This window comes from Ictidomys tridecemlineatus, chromosome 10 (genome assembly GCF_052094955.1).
Source record: "Ictidomys tridecemlineatus isolate mIctTri1 chromosome 10, mIctTri1.hap1, whole genome shotgun sequence".
NCBI lineage: Eukaryota > Metazoa > Chordata > Mammalia > Rodentia > Sciuridae > Ictidomys > Ictidomys tridecemlineatus.
In genome coordinates this window covers 5,595,544-5,616,146 of record NC_135486.1, presented here as the reverse complement: position 1 = coordinate 5,616,146, position 20,603 = coordinate 5,595,544, and the positions used below count along the sequence as shown (strand labels likewise).

General features: G+C 48.7%; 1 protein-coding gene across 1 annotated transcript in view; it reads right to left on the bottom strand.

Annotated features, from left to right (window-relative positions):
• Mroh9 (maestro heat like repeat family member 9) overlaps window positions 1–20,603 on the bottom strand; it is a 52,594-nt gene that overhangs the window by 9,784 nt on the left and 22,207 nt on the right. The window contains exons 8-15 of the mRNA XM_078023327.1: window positions 12,522–12,529; window positions 9,697–9,846; window positions 7,359–7,513; window positions 5,721–5,886; window positions 4,661–4,803; window positions 3,894–4,031; window positions 2,378–2,498; window positions 815–952 (exon numbers count right to left, since the gene is read on the bottom strand). Coding sequence (XP_077879453.1) covers window positions 815–952; window positions 2,378–2,498; window positions 3,894–4,031; window positions 4,661–4,803; window positions 5,721–5,886; window positions 7,359–7,513; window positions 9,697–9,846; window positions 12,522–12,529 — 1,019 coding nt within the window. The remainder of the gene's footprint in view (window positions 1–814; window positions 953–2,377; window positions 2,499–3,893; window positions 4,032–4,660; window positions 4,804–5,720; window positions 5,887–7,358; window positions 7,514–9,696; window positions 9,847–12,521; window positions 12,530–20,603) is intronic.

Genomic DNA, 20,603 nt, shown 5'->3' with positions numbered 1-20,603 from the left:
ATGAGTCACGCAGCATCTGCAGGCTCCACGTGGTACAAGACCCGTTGGAGTTTGGAACTGAGAACCCAGAGGCAGGCTTAGTTCCAGGGACTGGAGGGCTTTCATCCGATTCAGGGGGAGCCCGGGCAGACGGTGACTCTCAACTGTAACCTGTGTTAGGATCAACTGAAGATTCTTTTAACACACAGACTGAAGGTCCTCAACCCAGAATTCCTGATTCCACAGGGTGTGGGGTGGGCCCCCGGACCTGTGTTTCTAACAGGCCCCCGGGATCTGGTGGTGATGTTGGTGGCTCTACAACCGTACTTTGGGGTCTGTGACATGAGGCAGTGCTCGTGGGGGGTTTGGCTCTGAGAAGGGATGAGGCCATTCAGTGAGGTCCACCTTGAGCTGACGGTTGGGAAAGGAGAAAAACGTGCCTGTGGCAGCTGACAGAGAGGGTGAGGCGTGGAAGGAGAAGCCGCGTGCTCCCCAGATGGGACTTGGTGAGTGCACCGTGGTGCTGGAGGGAAACTTGCTGAGGAGTCTGTGGTGTAGACTGGAAGAGGGGTGATCCTGGAGGCCATGGGTGAGAAATTCCGAGGGCAATGAATGATTTTATGGAAAATTTATAAATAAGGTGTTAAAGCCCCTAAGTTGGCTTATATTCTCTTCATTTAACTCAGTATTCTTATTGAAAAAAAAATATACTAATTGCGCTGTGGTTTACAGAAACTGAAAAATGATATCGATGTTTCATCATAAAGATCTCGAGCAGCATCGGAACATCCAATTACGATTTTGGCGGTGCGGGCGGACACAACCCCCCACGTACTTCATTGATGACGGGGGCCATGTTGGCGATTTTCTGGAGACTCAACTTGCTGACTACAGGGTTGGAGTCGTTGATCCAGTTTTTGTAGAGGACCATAAATTCTTCTGGGAATGGGTCCTTGAAGAAGTTATTCAGAAGCTGAAAGAAGAGAGTTCATAAGTTAATGATGAGTTCAGGCCAACTGTGGCATGATTTCTGCCTGGCACCAAATCAGGGCATTTTCAGCAAACCAGATTACAAACTCCAAGAGCTTGTGTGTATGGCTCTACACGTTTGGGTGCTCGTAGAAGAGGGCACAGGGGACAGCGACTAGAGTAACTCACAGATGCTTTGCTTTGTTTTCATGGCTTCTCTTCATCACTGGAAACTGAATGACTCATTTAAGACTCACTCACAGGGCGGAGTTTTTTTGACCCGGGCTGTTGCCAACAGGTGATGCCTATGAACAGCCTGGTGAGCAAAAGAGTCCCGGCCCACGACCCTGTGAGTTACGGATGAGGGGAGAGGCTGGTGCCCTGCAAGACAATACTAGACACTGTTCCAAAGAAGGAGCCGAGTTGTGAGCTGCGGCCAGGACTAGGAAGGAGAGCTGGCAGATGCTGCGAGAACATTCACCAGGTACTGGATTTCGACTGTGATGAAAATTTGATTTAGAATGAAGAGTGATGTTCAGATTTGGACGTGAAGGCCGAGTTGGCTGGATAAAGTGTTTGACGGAGACACTTCCAGGGATGGTGATCATGTACTAAGGCCCTGAGGTTGATGAGGCAGGGTGTGACTGAGCACCTTTTAAAAGAGCAGCCATAGGGTAGGGGGCAGGGAGGACAGGAGGCAGGAGGGACCTGGGGGCCAAGTTGAGGAGGTTTAGTCTGTAACAGCCAGTTTCCCCCAAAGACGTGATTATCACGAGCCATTTTGCACCTAAAACAGGCACCCAAATATGTGCATTTTTAAAATCTCTTAAGATATGCAATGACAGCTTTAAAAACACACAATTTTCATGGGAGAATTTCACACGTTGCTCAGATAGGTAAAGTGGACAGGGAAAACAGGAGAAAACTGGAAGGAAATGGTACAGCAAGAGCGGGTGAGAGGGAGGGGTCAGGCTTTCCTTCCACAATCTTCCAGAGAGCTTTCCTCCAAGTTGCACACCTCATCAGAAGTGTCCACCACTTCCTAGAGCAAGGCCATGGCGTGGAACTGAAAGCCTAGGAGCCGTGGAAATGCCAGACACCCCTCCTCCAGTTAGTGGCTCAACATCCTAAACCACAGCAGTCAGACAGACAGATGATAAGGACGACACAAAACAGTGAAAAATAATGACCATCTGATGCTGACAGCCAGAAACAGATGTGTCACTTGAGTTCAAAGAGATGCCAAAATCCACAGGGCGGCCTCCCTCCTCCAGGGGTGGCTCCCCTCCCTGGGCCCTGCCTCAGCCCACTCCCCGCGGTTCTCCCAAGTCTTGGTGGGAGCGGGCAGGGGTGGAGGGGGAGGCGGTGGGCAGCTTGGTGAGGACCAGGGGAGGCACCAGACACAGCTCAAGCTCTCCTAGAAACTCACTTCAGTGAAGAATATTATGGTGACGATATTGTCTTCGGACCTTCTAGGACCTTCCACGGAGATCTTGTAGAAATAATGTAGAGTCTCTGGAAACTGTGGGAAGTTGAACTCACTGAGAGTTCTGGAAAGGAGAAGAAGCCCCAGTGAGCAGAGAACGAGAGCACACGTCGGCCAGTCCTGAGAGCGAGGAGAGACGATTCTGCCCTCAGCCTTCCGGCTGGCAGGTGGGAAGGACAAGACACTGCCCGCCGTTCCCTAATCCAGGGGAGGCCACAGCCCACCACGGGTTCTACAGTCTGCAGAGCCAGCGACCCTGGACCTGCCGCCGCTTCTTCCTGGCCCCTCTATCCCGTCTCCCACATCCTTGGCCACACAACAGGAGGAGCTATTTCTGTGCAAGATCCAGTCCTTGTCCAAAGGGAGAAGAAATAGATGTCTAAAGCTCAATTCAAGACGGCCACCCAGGTCACCTAGGGGGTTTTGAATCAAGCTCTTCTTTTCAATGCTGTGAGGAAGGAGAGAGTCGGGGCCCATCTTGGGCTGCTCAGGAGAAAGAGGTGGTGAGCTCTGGCATCATCCTCCAGACACTTGGACCCTGGCTGGGCTCACAGTGGTTCTGACACATGGGCCTGGATCAGCTCGGTAGAGGCAGGATCAGGAAGGGCCGTGACAGAGTTTCCATGTCAGGACTCCACACTGGCTTCCTTAAACTTCAAGGTGCATTCAAACCAGCCACATCTTGCTAATACAAGAGTCTGAGTTTTAACTCCCAGTTAGAATGCTGTTGCTGCTGGTCTATACCAAGCTTGGAGTCAGAGGATCTAAGATACTAAGGACAGGGTGATGCTTAATTAGGGTCCACTTATAGGTTGCAGGAGTACTACACTCTCACACAGGAAGTGCAAACAAGTGGCCATTTTTAAAGGCACCCGTGAACTACATAGGCTGTCCTCTCTGGGTTGGGCACAACTTCAAATGGTCTGTCATGTTGACAAGGCACCATAGCTTAATTCTTGATCAGAAAAGCTGATCCCTGTAATCCTAAGTGTGCTGTTCACTGAAGACTGACTAGAAAACAACCTTTCCAGTACACAAAAACTGAAAGTTCCATTCTGTCACATTTTCCAAAGCTCATCTGGCTCGTTGGACACAGGTCTTTACTGGAGCTCTTTAAAGCACCTCTAGAAAGATCTGATGCCTGAAGAGCAGGGAACGGCTAACATCAGAAGGGAAAAACCAGACTGACCTCTGGTCCTCTGAAAGGTACCTACAAGAGAAACCTGTTCTGCGGAGAGAGGATAATTGGGTATCATCAGGTAAAAGAGAAGGATAGGGAAAATATCCCCCCAAAACTCCTCAAAATAGTTGAAGAAAAAGAATCCAGAGCCAATCCAGATCATTTGGAGAGATTTAGACATTGGAGGAGATGCCAACTGTGTTCTCTGTGACCTACGTGAAGGAAGGTGGAAAAGGAGGCACAGAGACCAAGCCTCCTGCGCGGCGCCCCCTTTCTTACTTGGCAATGAGGTGAACCCCGAGTTGGTGATACAGTGCTTGGGAAAACTGGTTCCAGCAGTTCTTTTTCTTCAGAGCAGCATCCACCTCTTGTAATCCGGAAGAGTTCAGCAGAGCTCTCAGGGCGTCCCGGGCATAGCTAGTAAAGGACAGCCAACTTCACATAACCAAGTGTGCATGCCCAGGCCCTGCACCCCCCCTTAGGCAGGATAGGGTTTGGAGAAAGGGGATGTTTCAGAGGCAGGAGGTCACCCCACAGGGTCATCTCAGCAGTATAAGGGGTGGAGTTTGAATTAAAACCGTAGCCACAAGATCCTGGGCTACCCACAGAACCTCTTGCTAGTTTATGGGCTTATTGGTAAGAGATGCTGGACAATGTGACAGCCTGCTGAAGGTGTCCCTTTCCTTGGTGGATGCCATAAGTAGATAGGATAGGTTTCCATACATCCAGGGCCGGCTCCTGTTTCAGGGTGTCCCCCGGTTTAGATGTCCACACCAGACAAGGCAAACCGCTGACCGCTGGGCTGGGATGCAGTGCCTCCTCCCTCACCCCGCCCCCACAGAGCAATGGGAGTGGACAGTGTCCCGGGGTCTGGTGGCCTCTACACGCACACACGGGGTGGGGGGGTCCTGCCTAGGTCCTTGGGTGGCGCTTCTTTGAAGGTACTGCGCCCTTCAGAGGAGAGGACAGGGCAGTCGGTGAATGCACCCGCAGGAGGCAGGAGCCCCCGGGCCCCTGGGCTGGACACTCGTCGTGGGCGCGCTCACAGCGGCCTGTCCTGGGGCATCACTCTCAGCTGGCTGCTGTAGAAGAGCTGCAGCATGAGGGCCAACAGGAGGTGCGGGAAGAACTGGGCCACGGCCTTCTTGTAAGAGCCCACGGGCAGAAACGTGCACAGGGCCTGCGACGCCTGTCGGGAGGAAGAGGCCCGTGAGTCTTGGCCCAGAGAAGGGCGGAACTCTGCACCCCCCGCCCCGCCCCAGGAAGGCAGCTGCTGCCTGCTGTCCCCCCAGCAAGAGTAGAGCCAGGAGCGCCAGAGCACCGGTCATGGCTGCAAACCAGCACGAAGCAGGCTGACTCCCAGGAGGGCCCACATCCAGGGGTCCTTCATCAGTGGCCGTGAAGAGGAGTCCTACCAATAACCCAGCCCCCCCCCCCCCCCCCCGTGCTGAGCAATCCAGGGAGGCGGCATAGGTAAGGTAAAGGGTGGGCCGGCTGGTGCCCGGGTCTTTTGGTGTGCTGACCCCTGGGAAGCCAGCACAGGAGATCTTCACCTCCCAGCACCTCTCCATGTTCCTCTGTTATATTTCTGCAAAACCTGAATTTATTCCCCAAAATGGTGATTTGGGTCGTTGGGGGTGCGTGCACTGGACGCAGGTGCAATTAGCCCCTCCCGTGTCTAGATGACCATGTGATTTAGCCGGAGGCTGCCCCTCTGCCACCTACACCTGCGCCCTAGCTCCGTTCAGCCAGATTCCCGGGCTCCCGGCGTTCCCCAACACAGGTGAGCTCCAGTCACCACAGGACATTTGCTCTTCTGTTCCTCCTGGACACATGCAAAGACCACCCTCACCAGACTCAGGTGTCTGACTAGATGTCATCTCAGCAGAGAGGCCTGCCGTGACCTGCTGACCTAACCTTCGCCTTCCCACCCACACCAATGTATGTTTCTTTTGACACATGTCACACTTATTTGTTCCTCGCCTCCGTTCTCAGCAGAATGCAAGCTCCCAGGTCTGACAGGGTGTTGGAGAGTGGGTGCCCGAGGGGGGACTGGGATCTCCCCCCAGGAACACAAGGCTGGGAGGAGGCACGCGTGTCCTTTACCGCCACAGGCATCATGTTGGTGGCGTCCAGGGAGAAGCGCCTCTTTTCCTCCATGTCCTCCTCCGTCTCTCCGGGCTTTCCTTTCAGGATCAGAAGGATAGTCTTCAGCACAAGAGGGGCCACGCTGCCCTCGGAACCCGCCGCTTGCCACATCAGTATCAGAGTGCTGTGGACACAGAGGGCTGCGGCCTTAGGGGAAGCCGCGTGGACCAGCCCCAGGTGGACTGGCATCCCGTTCTAGTGATCCCACGTGTGGTTATCCTCAAAAACAGAGGAAGAAGTGAAATAAGATCTTTAAACAAAAACAGTCTGCATGTCTGAGTGGTCATTTCTTACTGCTATTTAAATGTCCGCCAAGTTCATGTCAAGAACCCATCCGTTTCTCTGCACCCCAAACTCCGCTCCTCTAGCTCCTGATCCCGTTGGTCCAGGAAGAGTGGCACACTTAAAGACTGGCATGGGGATACAAATGCAAATCAAAATGTAGACGATTCTTTAAAACCCTAAATAAAATAACAACTAAACAAATAAAAATAAAAACCGGAGCTCATTTGGCCAAATGTCCCATAAAATTTTAATGGTGACACAGAAGTGACTAGAGCCCTGGCTTCTTCAGTCCCCGAGCTCCGTTCCCTACACACTCAGCCGCTGTTCATGATTATTCCTACCTTTGCTCATCTTAAAAACTGCAGCTTATCTTTCTGCCGATATATTCCCGAGACCTTGTGGATCTGTGCAGAGTTCTGATGCCGCTAGCTCAGTCTTCCTGGCTCCTACTTTGGGGCCTGGATTACGTGGATGTACCCACTCTGTGGAGCGGCCCTTGCCCTCAGGGCTCACACTGAGAACCCCGTGGACAGCCCGTCGCAGGCCTGTCTTGTTTTCTTGCATCTTGCTCATAACTTGTCCAGCTTGGCTCCAGGTCTGAGCCTTTTCCACCCGTCCTTGCTCACCAGAGCGTAAGACCTGGGCCAGGTGGCTGGTTTGCCTGGCTCTGCCCGCTCCCTGTGCCTCCCTGTGCCTCCCTGCTGGTCATCTGCACTGCAGTTATCAGCAGGTTTTGCCCTCGTGGGTCTATTCCCCCGCAAAGGCTCGAGGGTGGATGACACTGTGTGCACAGCGGTGCCTCACGCCTGAAGGGGGGGGACACCGAGTCTCCCCGCGCTCTTTCCAGGAATGTAATGGACAGTAAGATATGCTGTGGGTTCAGCCTCCTAAAAACCAGCAATCTCTCAGTCAGTAATAAAAAGTATATACTCTGTTCAGAACATTAAAAAGAAAACACTCTATGAATTTTTCCCCTCAAAATAAAAGAGTAAATTCATAAATGGGAACAAAAGATCCTTCATCATTTTGAGAAGTTTGTTCCTGTGTGATCTGTGATAGAATATAGTTGAAAGCCTCAGGTAATCGACATTTCTTGAGGGCCTACTGTGAGCCAGGTATCCCACAAGGTTACAAATAATAGATATCATCTTATCTAAGCCTTGCAATCATCCAACATGAGGTAAAGATAGATATCCTCAGAAATAAGGAACTGGCCTCACCATGCGGGTGGAGATTGGAGCCAAGCCCCTCTGACTGTGGAGTCTGAGAACAAACCTGGATGGGGGGGGGGGGCTGTGGGGGTCTCCTTACTCATCAGCGGGCACCGGGTAGTCCATGAGTTGAAAGATGACCTTCTTGGGTGAAGTGCGCGTCAGCAAGGTGGTGACCCGCAGCATAGAGTGCTTCATGCTGTGGGAGGGATCTTCACACAGCTTCTTATAAATGAAATTCACAATCTTAGACACCTGGAAGAGAAATTCCTCAGATAGACCCCAGTCTCCCACGGCAAAGCCACCTTTCAACCAAAGCATTGCTCCATGAAAGTTTCAGCAGTGAACACACAAATACGCACCAGCAGAAAGTGTGTGTGATGTGTGTGACCACACAGTACACTTCTGTAGAAGGGGGACCAGCAGGAGAGGAGGATGGGCAGGGAGGGAGGAGGAGAGGTGCCGGGGCCCAAGTTGATCAAGTTACGCTGTGGGCCTGTAGGGTGGCGCCGCAGTGGGTCTCGCTCTTCTGTGTTACTATGCGGTGATAATTTTAAAAAGCTGGGCATTCACGAATATTGGAGAAATGCCTATTTTTAGAAAATTTGTTTTGGGAGGCCAGACTTCATTATATAACGCATACAAGCTTAATGATAGAAAAATATATATATTATCTTAAAGAAGAAAGTCAAAACAATTGAGTAGAATAATGATGGACATATTTATCTCAAAAATGGTTCTGAGAATTAAAGAACCGGACCTGCATATTGAGGGCGCGAACTGGGATGAGAGGAATCAGCCAGAGTGGTGAACCCTGAGCCATAATCTCGCAAACTCTGTACACAGGTTCCATGTTTGTTTCACTTCTCCTCCTTTTTTACCCATTCCTGAACAGGAGAGTCCCCGCTAGACCTGGAATGTGTCTGAAAGCAATGAAGTAGTGCAGAGCCCTCCCGTACCATGGGTGCCCCAAGCACCAGAGACCTACACCTCGTCTCCTCCAGGGACCTCCTCACTGTAGGCCCACAGCTGCTGCTGCTTGGCCTCCTCCTGCTCTGATGCGGCTCAGCCCTAGGACAAGCCAGCCCCGGCCCTGGGTGCTCAACTCTGGGGTGATGATCTGTTTCAAACTCAGAGAAACACTCGATGTGTTAGACCCACGCAGAGCTCCTAAGGCCACACAGCATTATGTGCCACTGGGGCGGGGGTGTATTTTTAACCCCCGAGGCTTGGTAGCCCAGTTGTCTGTGGGAGCTGGGGAAGGGTGATAAAGTCAGAGAACCCCATTTTTGTTCCGTTCTATGTGGTTAGTGGATGTTTGTTTCTGGCTTTCTGGTGCTGTTCTTTCTCTCCAGGGACTTGGAATGGCTTCATCTAGCCTCCCTTGGATGCTCTTTCCTCCTGTTAGAGGAGAACTCTGTGGAGCAGAGTGAGTGGGGTAGTCATTGTAGGAGCTCCTTGAAAAAAAGTCCCTTGCTCTCTCTCCCTCTTGCAATCTTCCCTTGCCCTTCTGCCTGCCACCATGAGATGATGCCACAAGGAGGCCCTTGCTAGATGCAGGATCCTCAAGCTGGGACTTACCAGGCTCCAAAACTGTAAGAAATGAATCTCTATTTGTTTTAAATCACCCAGCCTCAGGGATTCTGATAGAGCTACACAAAGCAGACTGAGGCAGAAACCCCCTATATTCTTTCCATCTTTCTTTACTCATCAGCAAGGAGAGGATGTTAGACTATGTGAATCACAACAAGTAAAATAAAAGCAGCTGAATTAGTTTTGGGTAGTGTTTTCGCTCATTTGGTCACAATGAAATGTATTTGTTTGTATATGCTATAAAATATAAATTGTTTTATTTTGGTAAATGGCATTTTGCAATATAGATGTGGATAGCAAAGTTTATGTAATAGTTTAAAATTATTTAAAACTAAAATTGTTCTTTCTATTTAGAAAAACACCAAATTCGAACATCAACAAGTAATGAATACTTGAGAGAGGGAGACCTCCAAGGAAAGGTGACCACCTCGTGTGCTGACACACATCATGACACTGTCCTCCCATGTGGTGAGGACACGGGTCCGCTTTCATTTTTCCTAGACTCTACAAACTATGCCAAGCTGAGGGTCCTCGAAAACTTACCTTAAAGGCTGTGCAGATTTCAATTAACCCTACTGTTATTGTTATTGAAAGATTTCTTTTATAAAGATCAAACATGGCAAAATATTATAATTTAATATGATTGATTGGGTGGATATTCGTTATCATATTCTCTAAAATTTTCCATATGGTGAAATATTTCATTTAAAAAAGCCTCATTTTAGTAAAGTGACAGAATGAAAAATGGCAAGGACTGTAAACTGAGAGAAAGAGATTTAGAGCAAAGTCAATAAGTAGACTTGAGAGAGTAAGCCCTCCCGCCTCTGCTCACTGCTGAGTCTTACCATGATGACCTTCTGGGAGTGGTACTGCAGAGTGAGCTTTAGGATGGAGGCTGCCTCAGAGGCAATTTCAAAACTGGCTTCAGATAGTTTCATCAGGAGAGTCCACACAAAGTCAGTCAGCAAGGAGGGCAGTAAAGTATTTCCTACACTCTGCAACCAGAAGGAGAGTTGTGACCTCAGACCTCACAGCAACCCAGGAAAATGCTGAACTCAGACCCTGGGGGAAGCTCCGGGCCAGGCAGGGCCTGGAGACCTCCATGGGCCTCTGTGGGCTCTTCCTTTATTAAAAACTAACAGAAGTCATATTTTCTAATAGTGCCAGTATAAAGACGACTATAATCCAAGGGTAATTTTATTTGGTTTTGTGTTCTGATTTTAAAACAATTCTGCTGTCCAGGTATTGTGGACATCTTTAGCCTTGGAAATGAGTTTGCTCAGGTCAGAAACAAGTACAGTGAGCAGACGCAGGAGGAGGTGGGCAAGAAGTCAAGGTGACTCAAATGTGCACATCAACAACTAGGAAGAGAGAGAGGGTCTGTCGGCCCACCACTGAGGTCAAAGAACGACTACGCCAACAACCCTCTTCTAAAGTCAGAGGAATATCCATGGACCGAAAAATTAGATTACAATTGTATGATTATGGACCAAGGAAAGATGAATGAACCCTTTTCTCCTTGTCCTTTACATGAGAAAAATCACATTCTTCCAAGTTCAGAAGGTACCCAGTCCCAACAGTAAAGCTTTTCTGTATTCTCCACAGGGATGGGTGATCACCTTTTTCAATGGAAAAGGACTGAGGTCTGAGTGAGAATGGATGACCACCAGCCCTGCTTCCAGTGGGCAGGGGTGAAGGGTGGGATCCTGGAGAGGGATGGAAACCAGAAGAGGGCAACCAAGGCTCCGCGAACCCAACCCAATACTGGAAACAGTTGGCCTTACTTGAAGAAAGCCAAATTGAATGTGAGATGCTGAATTAAAAAAAAAAAACATCAGGAGGAGAAATATTCTTTTTTGAATATTTATTTACTCAAAAAATTTAATCTAGTATCTATCTGAATGTTGTGGGAGTTTCTCAGTGCAACTTAGAACTAAAGTTGGATGTTTCTGTGAGGTGAAGACCTGGGTATGAAGGTAGACACAGCAGAGGATGGCGTTAACTTCATCAGATGAGATCAACACAGAGCCACAGTGTCACCCCACGTCTACAGACCTTCTCTTGCTATTGCACCCCCTTGCTGAATGCCCTGGATGCTCCTGTTGGGAGTCGCCCCGGCTCCAAAGACTAACTTCCCCATCCCCCAAGAAGAGCCGTCCAATGGTGAGCCCTGCTAGGCTCACATGATCCTGGCATCCAATAGTGAGCCTTGCTGGCTCACATGATCCTGCTGTCCAATGGGGAGCCCTGCTGGCTCACCTGATCCTTACCCACCAATCAGACTAGCCCTGCTGGCTCACCTGATCCTTACCCTCCAATCAAAAAGCACCCCATGCCAACTGTCAAACCACCCCTGGCTCTATAAATATGCAGAGCTGTTCCTCAAAAAATAAGCCTTGTTCGTTCTTTCATTGGTGCCGAAACCTAGGAGAGAGAATGCCTCACTGCTCGAGGGCCCCCTCTCTCAAGGCTTGCCATCCTGATCCACTCTTTCGAGTGCTGTTTACAACACCAGGTCTTCAGTAGGTGAGTTCCCTTATTGGGTATCCAACTTTAGATGGGCTACGCAGGGGCTTTGACTGTGATCGTCTGGCAAACCTCTGACGCCCAATCTGGAGGAAAGAATGCACCCCACCACGACCTTTATGGTCACAGTGGACTCTCTGGAGCCTGGTTCATGAGCAGGAGGTCCTGAAGGGTGGAAGAACAAGCACTTCTCTCTCTCTCTCTCTCTCTCTCTCTCTCTCTTAAACACCCTTGTCCCTCTCCTGACCTCTGGGGGCCTCTTCTTCCCTCCCTGCAGACTCCCCTTTTTAAATTGTGCACACACAATTGGCCTTACTATCAATTAGACAAAGTCAATGGCCCCCAGGAGGATCCCTAGACCCTGCAATTCTCAGAGATCTGTTTAACTTCTGCGAGCGCTCGAAAAAGTGGAAGGAGTTCCCCTATGTTGAGGCTTTTTCTCTTCTTCATTCTCACCCTACCTATCGGGCAGATGAACCCCCTCCCTACCGACCTCCCCCATTGGCTCCGTCCACCCCCTCAGGTGCTCCCCCTGACTCGGCCGACACCTTTAGTTCCCCCCAAACTAGGTCCAGCCCCTAGTCCCACAAATCATAGCCCCTTTAAGAGAGGTTGCTGGACCTGAGGGCATTATCCAGGTACATGACTTGTTCTCTATGAATGACCTCATGCAACTTGAGTGAAGGTTGGGCTCATTCACCACAGAAGAGAGTTTCAAAAGGGCCCTCCAGGCTTAGAGCCTCACTCATATGTTATTGGCTAATACTCTTCTTCCTGAGGAACGTACCAGAGTCTGGGAACTTGCCAGAGCCCAGGCGGATGAAACTCACCGAGTTAATCCCAATCACCCTACGGGGCCACTTGCTGCCCCAGATCAAACTCCCCAAACCCCAGATGGCCGTCATGTCCTTATGACATATTTCCTCTCACAGAACTACCTCGGCATCTGGGCCAAACTAAAAAAGCTCAAACAAGGAAGGCCCCGCCATCCTCCTGACTGAGAAATTTCAGATGCTCGCCCAGGTCCTGCAGGATGCTTCCTTGGGTCACCGCCCATCACCGAAAACCCCCTGGGCACCTGCTTCAAGTGTGGCAAGGAGGGACATTGGGCCAGGGCATGCCCCGCACCACGCAGTCCGCATACCCCATGCCCTAAATGTCAACAACAAGGTCATTGGGGCTCTGACTGTCCTAGATCTCATAGGAGGGAACCCTCCATCCTTCTGGGCATGGCAATCAATTGACGGTGCCTTGGGTCCTTGTCCTTGGCCGTAAGGATCAATAGACAGGAACCCAGGGTGCGGATTCAGGTGGATGGACGCAAGGTTGACTTTCTCCTTGACACCAGAGCTACCTTCTCAGTCCTGACAGAATTCTGGGGGCAAAGAGTTGCAACTTCTTAGCAAGGAGTGCCGTCCACCTCTCCTATTGTCGGGGTAGGAGGAAAGACCATCTATCCAAGAAAGACTCCCCTATTACTCTGTTCCATAGACAACTTCCCATTCTCTCAGACGTTCCTAGTTATGCCCCAATGTCCAGTTCCTTTGCTCGGCTGAGATATTCTCTAAATTCAATACAACAATCAACATGCGGGCTCCTGGCATCAGTCAGGCCCCAGAATCGGCCTGTTCATTTTTTCTGGCCCTTTTGGAAGAAAATTGGCCATTCTGCTCCACTTGGGAGGCTGACTTGAAATACCATACTAACCTAGTTGACCCTATTGTATGGGATACCCACACCCCCTCCACCATTTCCTGATTATTCAGGACCTTCTTAGCAAGGGGTACCTCCGTCCTGCTCATTCCCCTTACTCCCATACTAGCCGTAAAAAAGCCCAATGGGTCCTACCTACGACTCATCAACACTTCCGTTAGGCCCATAAAGTTCTTCTGGGCCTACAACATACATCCTTTGGTTCCCAACCCATACACCCTGCTGTCTCAGATCCTCCACACTGCCACCCACTTCTCGGTCATAGATTTAAAGGATATCTTTTTGCCTTTAACCTGGACTGTCCTGCCTCAGGGATTTCGAGATAGTCCACACCTCTTTGGACAAACCTTGGCCTCTGACCTCCAATCTTTTCACCCCCAGTGCCCCGAATCACCCTCTTACAATTTATTGATTATCATCTGGCAAATCTCTTTGCCCACCTGCTGGGAGGAAAGCACCCCACCACAGCCTTTAGGCTATGGTGGCCCTCAGGGACTTATTCCTTGGGCAGATTCCAAAATCCTAGTCCTCTCACCTTAAGACTCGGCCGATAGAGGGATGCTTACCCACCCCTTCCTCTCCCCTCTTTCTGGCCCTGGGAGTATCCGGCCTCTCCAGGAGGGGTCCCGAAAAGCCTTGGCCAAGGTCTCCCACTGCTCCGTCTCCATCCAGGACAAGAACTTCGACTGTCAGGATTCGGTGACGACCAATCTCTGCAGCTCGAACCTGCCACTTAGGCACTCCTGATTTTTTGGCTCTAGCGGGGACGCCCCTTTTGCCAATAAATCAGTTTCCTCCTTCTCTGCGACCTCTTCCCTCCTCCTTACATGGGTAATGTGTCCTCTGTGCCAGTCGACTCTCCCCTACAATGCCTCTTGGATCAAATATAGCACCCAGGCCTGGCCCACTTATCCCTTAGACAACCAAAGCAGATGGCCCCTTTTGGGTCCCTGGATCCCTCCATTCTAAGGGGTCTCTTCCAGGCTTTCTTCTTGCTCTGATCCAATCCTGCTCTCTGCACCCCTTTCAAACAAATTCTTCTAGCCCATCCAAAGGGTGCTCAACAGATGACAGAGTTCTCCTACTTAATTTCTTGGCCTTAAAGAGATATTGGGCCTCTCCACAAAAGGCCCAAATAGCATGTATCTAGGGTTCTCTATCTCTCAAGGGAAATTGTGTCTATACCTACACCAAAGACCAAAGATGACTCTCCTTCTTGGGTTTGGCTTGGCACTTCAGGGCCTGGATTACTTTTGAATTTTTCCCTCCTCACCAGGCCACTATTTAATCTGTCCAAGGGCCCCCAAAATGAACCCCTACTCTCAGCGGGAGAGAAGCCCTTTAAAAAGGCCCTCCTCTGGGCGCCTGCCCTGCATCTCCCTGACCTCTGCCAATACTTCACCCTCTATGTAAAAACAGGGACAAAGTCTGGGCATTCTGTGTCAGGAATATGGCCCCACACTTGCACCAGTGGCCTACCTATTCAAACAGTTTGACCCCACTGTCAGGGCTGGCCCCCATGCCTCAGAGCCCTAGCAGCAGCCCACGACCTCCAGAAAGAAGCACACAAGCTTAGCTTTGGCTCCCCGCTAACCATCTCATCTCCTCACCATTAAAGGATTTCCTCACTTACAAGGGGCTACAGTCACTTCCTCCTTCCAGGGTCCTATCCCTCCTTGTCTCTCCTTGAAAATCCCTCCACCTCTTTTCTGCCCTGCTCTCCATTAAACCCTGCCTCCCTCCTCCCATCTTCTCCCTCACAAGATCCCGTCCACAAATGCCTGGAGGTATTAGAGACAATTTTACCCTGCCCTGCCACCATTTCTGGGGACCCCTGCCCTCCTTGGACCTCGTCTGGTTCTCAGATGGTAGCTCCTTTATACACGAAGGGGTTAAAGTGAGGGGTATGCTGTCGTTTCCCTCTCATCCATCATAGAGGCAAACCTCTCCCACCCAATACCACCAACCAACAAGCTGAACTCAGAGCTGCCACAGGGCATTCGAGGTAGTGGAGGGAAAAACCCTATGTAATATGTCTTCCATATCCTGATCTCCCACGCAGCCATTTGGAAAGAAAGGGGCTATTGACCACCAGAGGGACGGCAGTCATTAATTCCACACTTATTTCTGGCCTACTACGAGCCTCCAGCTGCCTTCCCAACTGGGGATAATCCATTGCAAGGCCCCAAACTGACTCCTCCCTTACTACTATGGGGAATTCCAAGGCCGATCAAGCAGCTCCATCAGCCGCCTACAGAGCTTTACCTCCTCTCCGCTACTCTTGGTTACCACAGGGATCGGCCCGAGAATCCCCAACAGTTAACTCTTCCAGTTCCTCACTCTCTATTCCATTCTAGTCCACAGAGTCTCACTACTTTCCTTCACTCCTTTTTCACCCTTTCCCCACGTGATAAGACCCTCCTACAATAGATCACTTCCGCTTGTCAGATCTGCCAGAGAACCAATACCAATACTCCATTAAACCTTTCCCTTCTCATCAGGCCCGCCATCGTACCCCAGCTGCAGACTGGCAGATTGATTTCACCAACATTCCCCGAATAAAAAACATAAAATATCTTCTTGTATTGGTAGATATTTTTTCGGGATGGGTTGAAGCCTTTCCCACTTCCAATAAACGGGCCTCTACGGTAGTTGATTTATTGCTTACTCACATAATCCCCTGTTTTGGGATGCCCACTTCTATCCCATCAGACGATGGCCCAGAATTCACCTCGAAGATAACTCGCGCACTATCACTCCCTTGGCATTTCCTTTGCCCTTACCGCCCCCAGGCTTCCAGAAAGGTTGAAAGGACCAATCGGTCCCTTAAAGAGACCCTCACCAAGCTCACCATGGAATTAAGCCTGGACTGGGTAGAGGTGCTCCCCTTGGCTTTGTTGCGCATTAGGGCCTTGCCAAAGAAGCCTTCTAATCTCTCACCTTTCAAAGTCATGTATGGCTGTCCCCTCGTTCCTCCCAGATTGCTTACAGAACCCCTACCCATCTCCGAAACCCACGCCCTGCCCCTCCTCTTCCATCTATGCTCTGAACTCTGGCGCTATCAAGCCTGGCTCCTTCCTGACCCAAGTCTCTCTCAAAACCCTACCTCCTAACACCTGGTCAACTTGTTCACTCTCACCCACTGGGGGAAAAGCCCCCTCTAAAGCCAAACGGGAGGGTCCTGCTCATGATTATGTGCACTCCCTTGGCAGCTGAACTCAAACTACCTAATAACCAACTTACCCCGTAGATTCACATTTCCAGACTTAAGCCCGGCACTCCTACACCTTCATCAGAAGAGCCAACCATCGTCACCTGTCATGAAGTACACTTGACAATGCTCCCACTCATTTTTGGCCTCTCTTAGTCCTCTCTTCACCCTATGTCTGGAGATTCAAGGCAAGTGACCCTAAGGGCCCCCTCCAGCCAGACCCCCTTTTCTTCCTTTCAGATCCCCCCCCACTTGCTTGGATCTGGCCGGTAGTGGAACCATTGTGTTGTCCTTCTGACAAACCACTTAGGTGTCCAGAGCATGGTGACCCCTGAATAAGTGTGATCATAAGAGAGCACTTTACCAGTTGCCTTCTGGGCCTAAGGAGGAACATGTGTGTTTTATTTATCCTCCCAGTTTCATAAGAATTTCAAGTATCAGTATTTAAAGTTGAGGTGTTTTACATAAAACCTGGAGAGAGCTGACTGCTCTCAAAGGGAAATATGGTAAAAATGAGCCACTGTCCTCCCTTGGCTGCCTTCGAAAAAGGCAAAGAGAGAAGCAAGCTGGTACACCCAGGTAGGAGAAAGTTTGAAGAGCAGCTTTAATAGAGAGGGGAAGGAGCTAGATTGGACTAGGAATGAAGAGTGGAATTGAGGGTGTTAGGTGCAGGTCAGGCTGGTCTGCAGGTCATGCCAAACAAAGTTAGCTGCAGGATGACCTGGCCGCTCAAACCCTCTGTCTGGTTCTATATCACCTGTTTGCTTCAAGCCCAAACACCCAAGCCCCCACTCAAGGCTGAACACTTAACCCCCTTTGTGCCAACAAGACAGCTTGCAGACGCAGAGATCCCATTAGATTTGGGCTATAAAAACTCCCTGTGCCTGTTCCTTCCCTTTATCATAAAGTTCATTCAGACTTAGGTGGGTAAAAAATTTCTAATCAAGCTTTTACCAGCCTCTCCTCAGGAATTACCAACTCCTGGCTACTGGTGATACCTCCAGTCGAGACCTATGCCGAATGGACTAACATCATCATGGATCTGTGGTGGCAAGGAACCTTCGTTGATACCGGTCTTCTCTGCCCTGCTATGGGGGCTCCTTACTTCCCTTCTCTCTTTCTCCCACACCACCCCATTTCAGCAGGAAGCAGCCAGAATGAGTCTACATCCACTCTCATTTAATAGCAAAGAGGGAGAAATGTTGGGAGTTACCCTGGCTCCAAAGACTAATTTCCCCATCCCCCCAAAAGAGCCGTAAAATGGTGAGCCCTGCTAGGCTCACATGATCCTGCCATCCAATGGGGAGCCCTGCTGGCTCACCTGATCCTTATCTACCAATCAGACTAGCCTTGCTGGTTCACCTGATCCTTACCCTCCAATCAAAAAACACCCCATGCCAACTGTCAAACCACCCCTGGCTCTATAAATATGCAGAGCTGTTCCTCAATAAATGGGCATTTGCTCCAACGACAAGCCTTGTTTGTTCTTTCACTACCTGTTGTAACAGTTGCATGATATGCTGGGGACTTGACATCCCACCACTTGTCATTTATTTATCCATGCTGGACGTACACTTCAGAGCACAAGCTTTTGCCAAGAACCTCTTCTTGTAAACTGATGAACTGTTTTGGATTATTTCCTTTCCATAAATTCCATGAGTTTTTTTTCTTTATAAGACAGTGTCCTCTTTTACAAACTGTTACTATATAAAAGGAGGGAGCCTTCGTCTGTGAATAGCCTTTATGTTTTCAATGCAATCCTCCCATTTTAATGGTGTTTTGCTTCAGTGCCTTGAGCTCACACCTGGCTGTGATGCTCCTATTTGTGATCTTTGGATTTTGACGGTGGTCCTCTCAGTCTCCTTGCTACAACTTTGGATTCTATGGACCCACCTACTGGTCTTCTTGTTCCACCTTGAATGCTCCAAACTCACCTATTCCACCTTCTTTGGAAAGTCCCTACCTACTGCTCCTGCACTCACGGCCAGCATCGAACTTGCTTTGGTCTCAACTGGGAACTGAAAAATAGGTCACACACACAAGGACCCAGGGTACCCCAACCAAGGAATTCAAAACCTGGTAGACATTAAATACAGAAAAGAGAGGACTCCAGAGTGGACGTTGTGATAGCAACTCTCATAAGCCACTTGCAAGAGGCCCCGAGGAAGCTCCCAGTCCCAGCCTCACTAGCCCAATCATGGAGTTAGGGTTTTAACTCTAGGGCACCAGGGGGATGGCAGGGTGGATGAGAATGGTTTGCTGACAAACCTACACAGATGCCTTGTTTCTTCATGAAAGTGACCAACTTCATGGTCAACCAGGCTTGCAATAGTTGTGGGGTGGTAAGTAGGAAAACCCCTTGATTTTGGAAAGATGTGCCATCCTGTATATGCATATTTAAGCTATCTTTGTAATGTATTTACTATGTCATGTTAGATGCATTGCTTCAGCATATCTTCAGCCTCCCACCATTCCAACCAGGGGAGGAGGAACTTCAGTCAGGGGAGTAGAAACTGCTTATGTCTCTAGTTTTAGGAACTCTAGGCCCTTCTTCCCCAGAAGACCAGCTAGCCTGAAGGGCCACCCCTGGAGTTTTTCTGAGTGACTGGCTCCAAGTATCTGTCCATTTGAGAGCCCAGTCTGTACCCAGCTATTTTTTAGCCAAATAAAAAACAGTATAACTAGGAAACATTCACCTTATTTGCATTTATAACCATTAAAATATGTATCAAATAAATATTTGTTATTAGAAAATGCTACAAAGTGCTATACTTGAGAATAATAGACTTAATTCTTCTTGATAGGAATAAAAGTCAGGAAACCAAGTGCTCTGTATATCATTTACCTAAGTGGGGTAATGGTACCTGAGCAATCTTAAGTTTGTCTCGTTGTAAGGTGTTGGGTTGGATTTCCACTTGAGGAACAGTAGTCAGGTGGCAATAACTTCCAAGTGTGTTATAATTTATAGGTGAATTTTTTTCAAGGTCTGTTGTATTAAGGAAAAGAGTTTAAAGTTTCTACTTGATCGTAAACTATGATATATTGATCATATATTGACATATGCTATTTAAAGGTCACAACTTTGATGATATTGCTCTTTCCAATTTTCTTTTCCTCCCCAGTTCTATAGAGCTAGTCTTCTGAATATGAAACTCTATGCCCATAGCTATGGCTCATAAAATATTATAATTGCACTGACCCAGAATGTATAAAGTATTTAAAATAAGCTATGTGAAAAATGAAGGACATAAATAATTTTTAGAGATTGACCAGATATCAGATGCATTTAGGCCATCAAATGTGATGTTCAGTGACTGGAAGAAGCTATTTCTAAGTTGCAGGGTTTGCTGATCAGAGAGTTAACTAACTCGGAGGTACTTTGAAAAGGTCTGAGGAGTGGTGCCCCAGGAAAGCCAGGCTCTCAAGGGGAGGTTCAGGTACAGATGTCCTTACTTCCAGGAAGATGTGTTTTTAAGGATTTCACTCCATAAATAGCCTTATGGAGCTGTAACTGACATATACTATTTAAAGTGCACAACTTTGTAATTTTTTGCACATGTGTACCCCCACAAACCCATTTCCACAGTCGAGAAATGAGCATATCTGTTGCTTCCAGGTTTCTGCATGTATTTCCCATCATCTCACACCTGCTTCCCTACCTTTCTCCAGATTCCCAAGCAACCGCTCATCTGCCTTCTGCCATGTGCCTTCAGTTAAGTTCGCAATTCCTAATTTTTTATAAGTGAAGTCATATAGTCCCTACCCTTTTTCCACATTTTTATTAGTGCATTATAGTTGTACATAATGATGAGAGTCTACCCTTTTTGATGGATTCCTTTTACTCGGCAAAATGATTGAAATTCACCCATGTTGTTGCATGAACCCACAGCTCCCTCCCATCATTTCAGCTTTAGACATCCCACTGGGTGTGTAGTAATGGTTTTGAGTTTTGTTTCTTTAACGACTCTATATTGAACATCACCTGATGTGCTTCTTTGCCAAAATGACCATTCAAATCTATTATATGTTTTCAGATTGTTTGTCTTTTTTCTCACTGAGTTTTTAGGGTTCTTTGTGAATTCTGGATATGAGTCTTGTATCTGATATGTAATTTTCAAGGATCTTCTCCCTGTCTGTGGCTTAGTGACTAAGAGCGCCTGTCAAAGAGCGGAGATGCTTAATTTTTCATTTTTTTTCATTGATGCATCATTTTTTTTGTATTTTATATAAAAAGTCTTGAGCTAACCCCAAACCCAAAGATTTCTTACAGTTTTTACATCTGGCTCAATCATACATTATAAA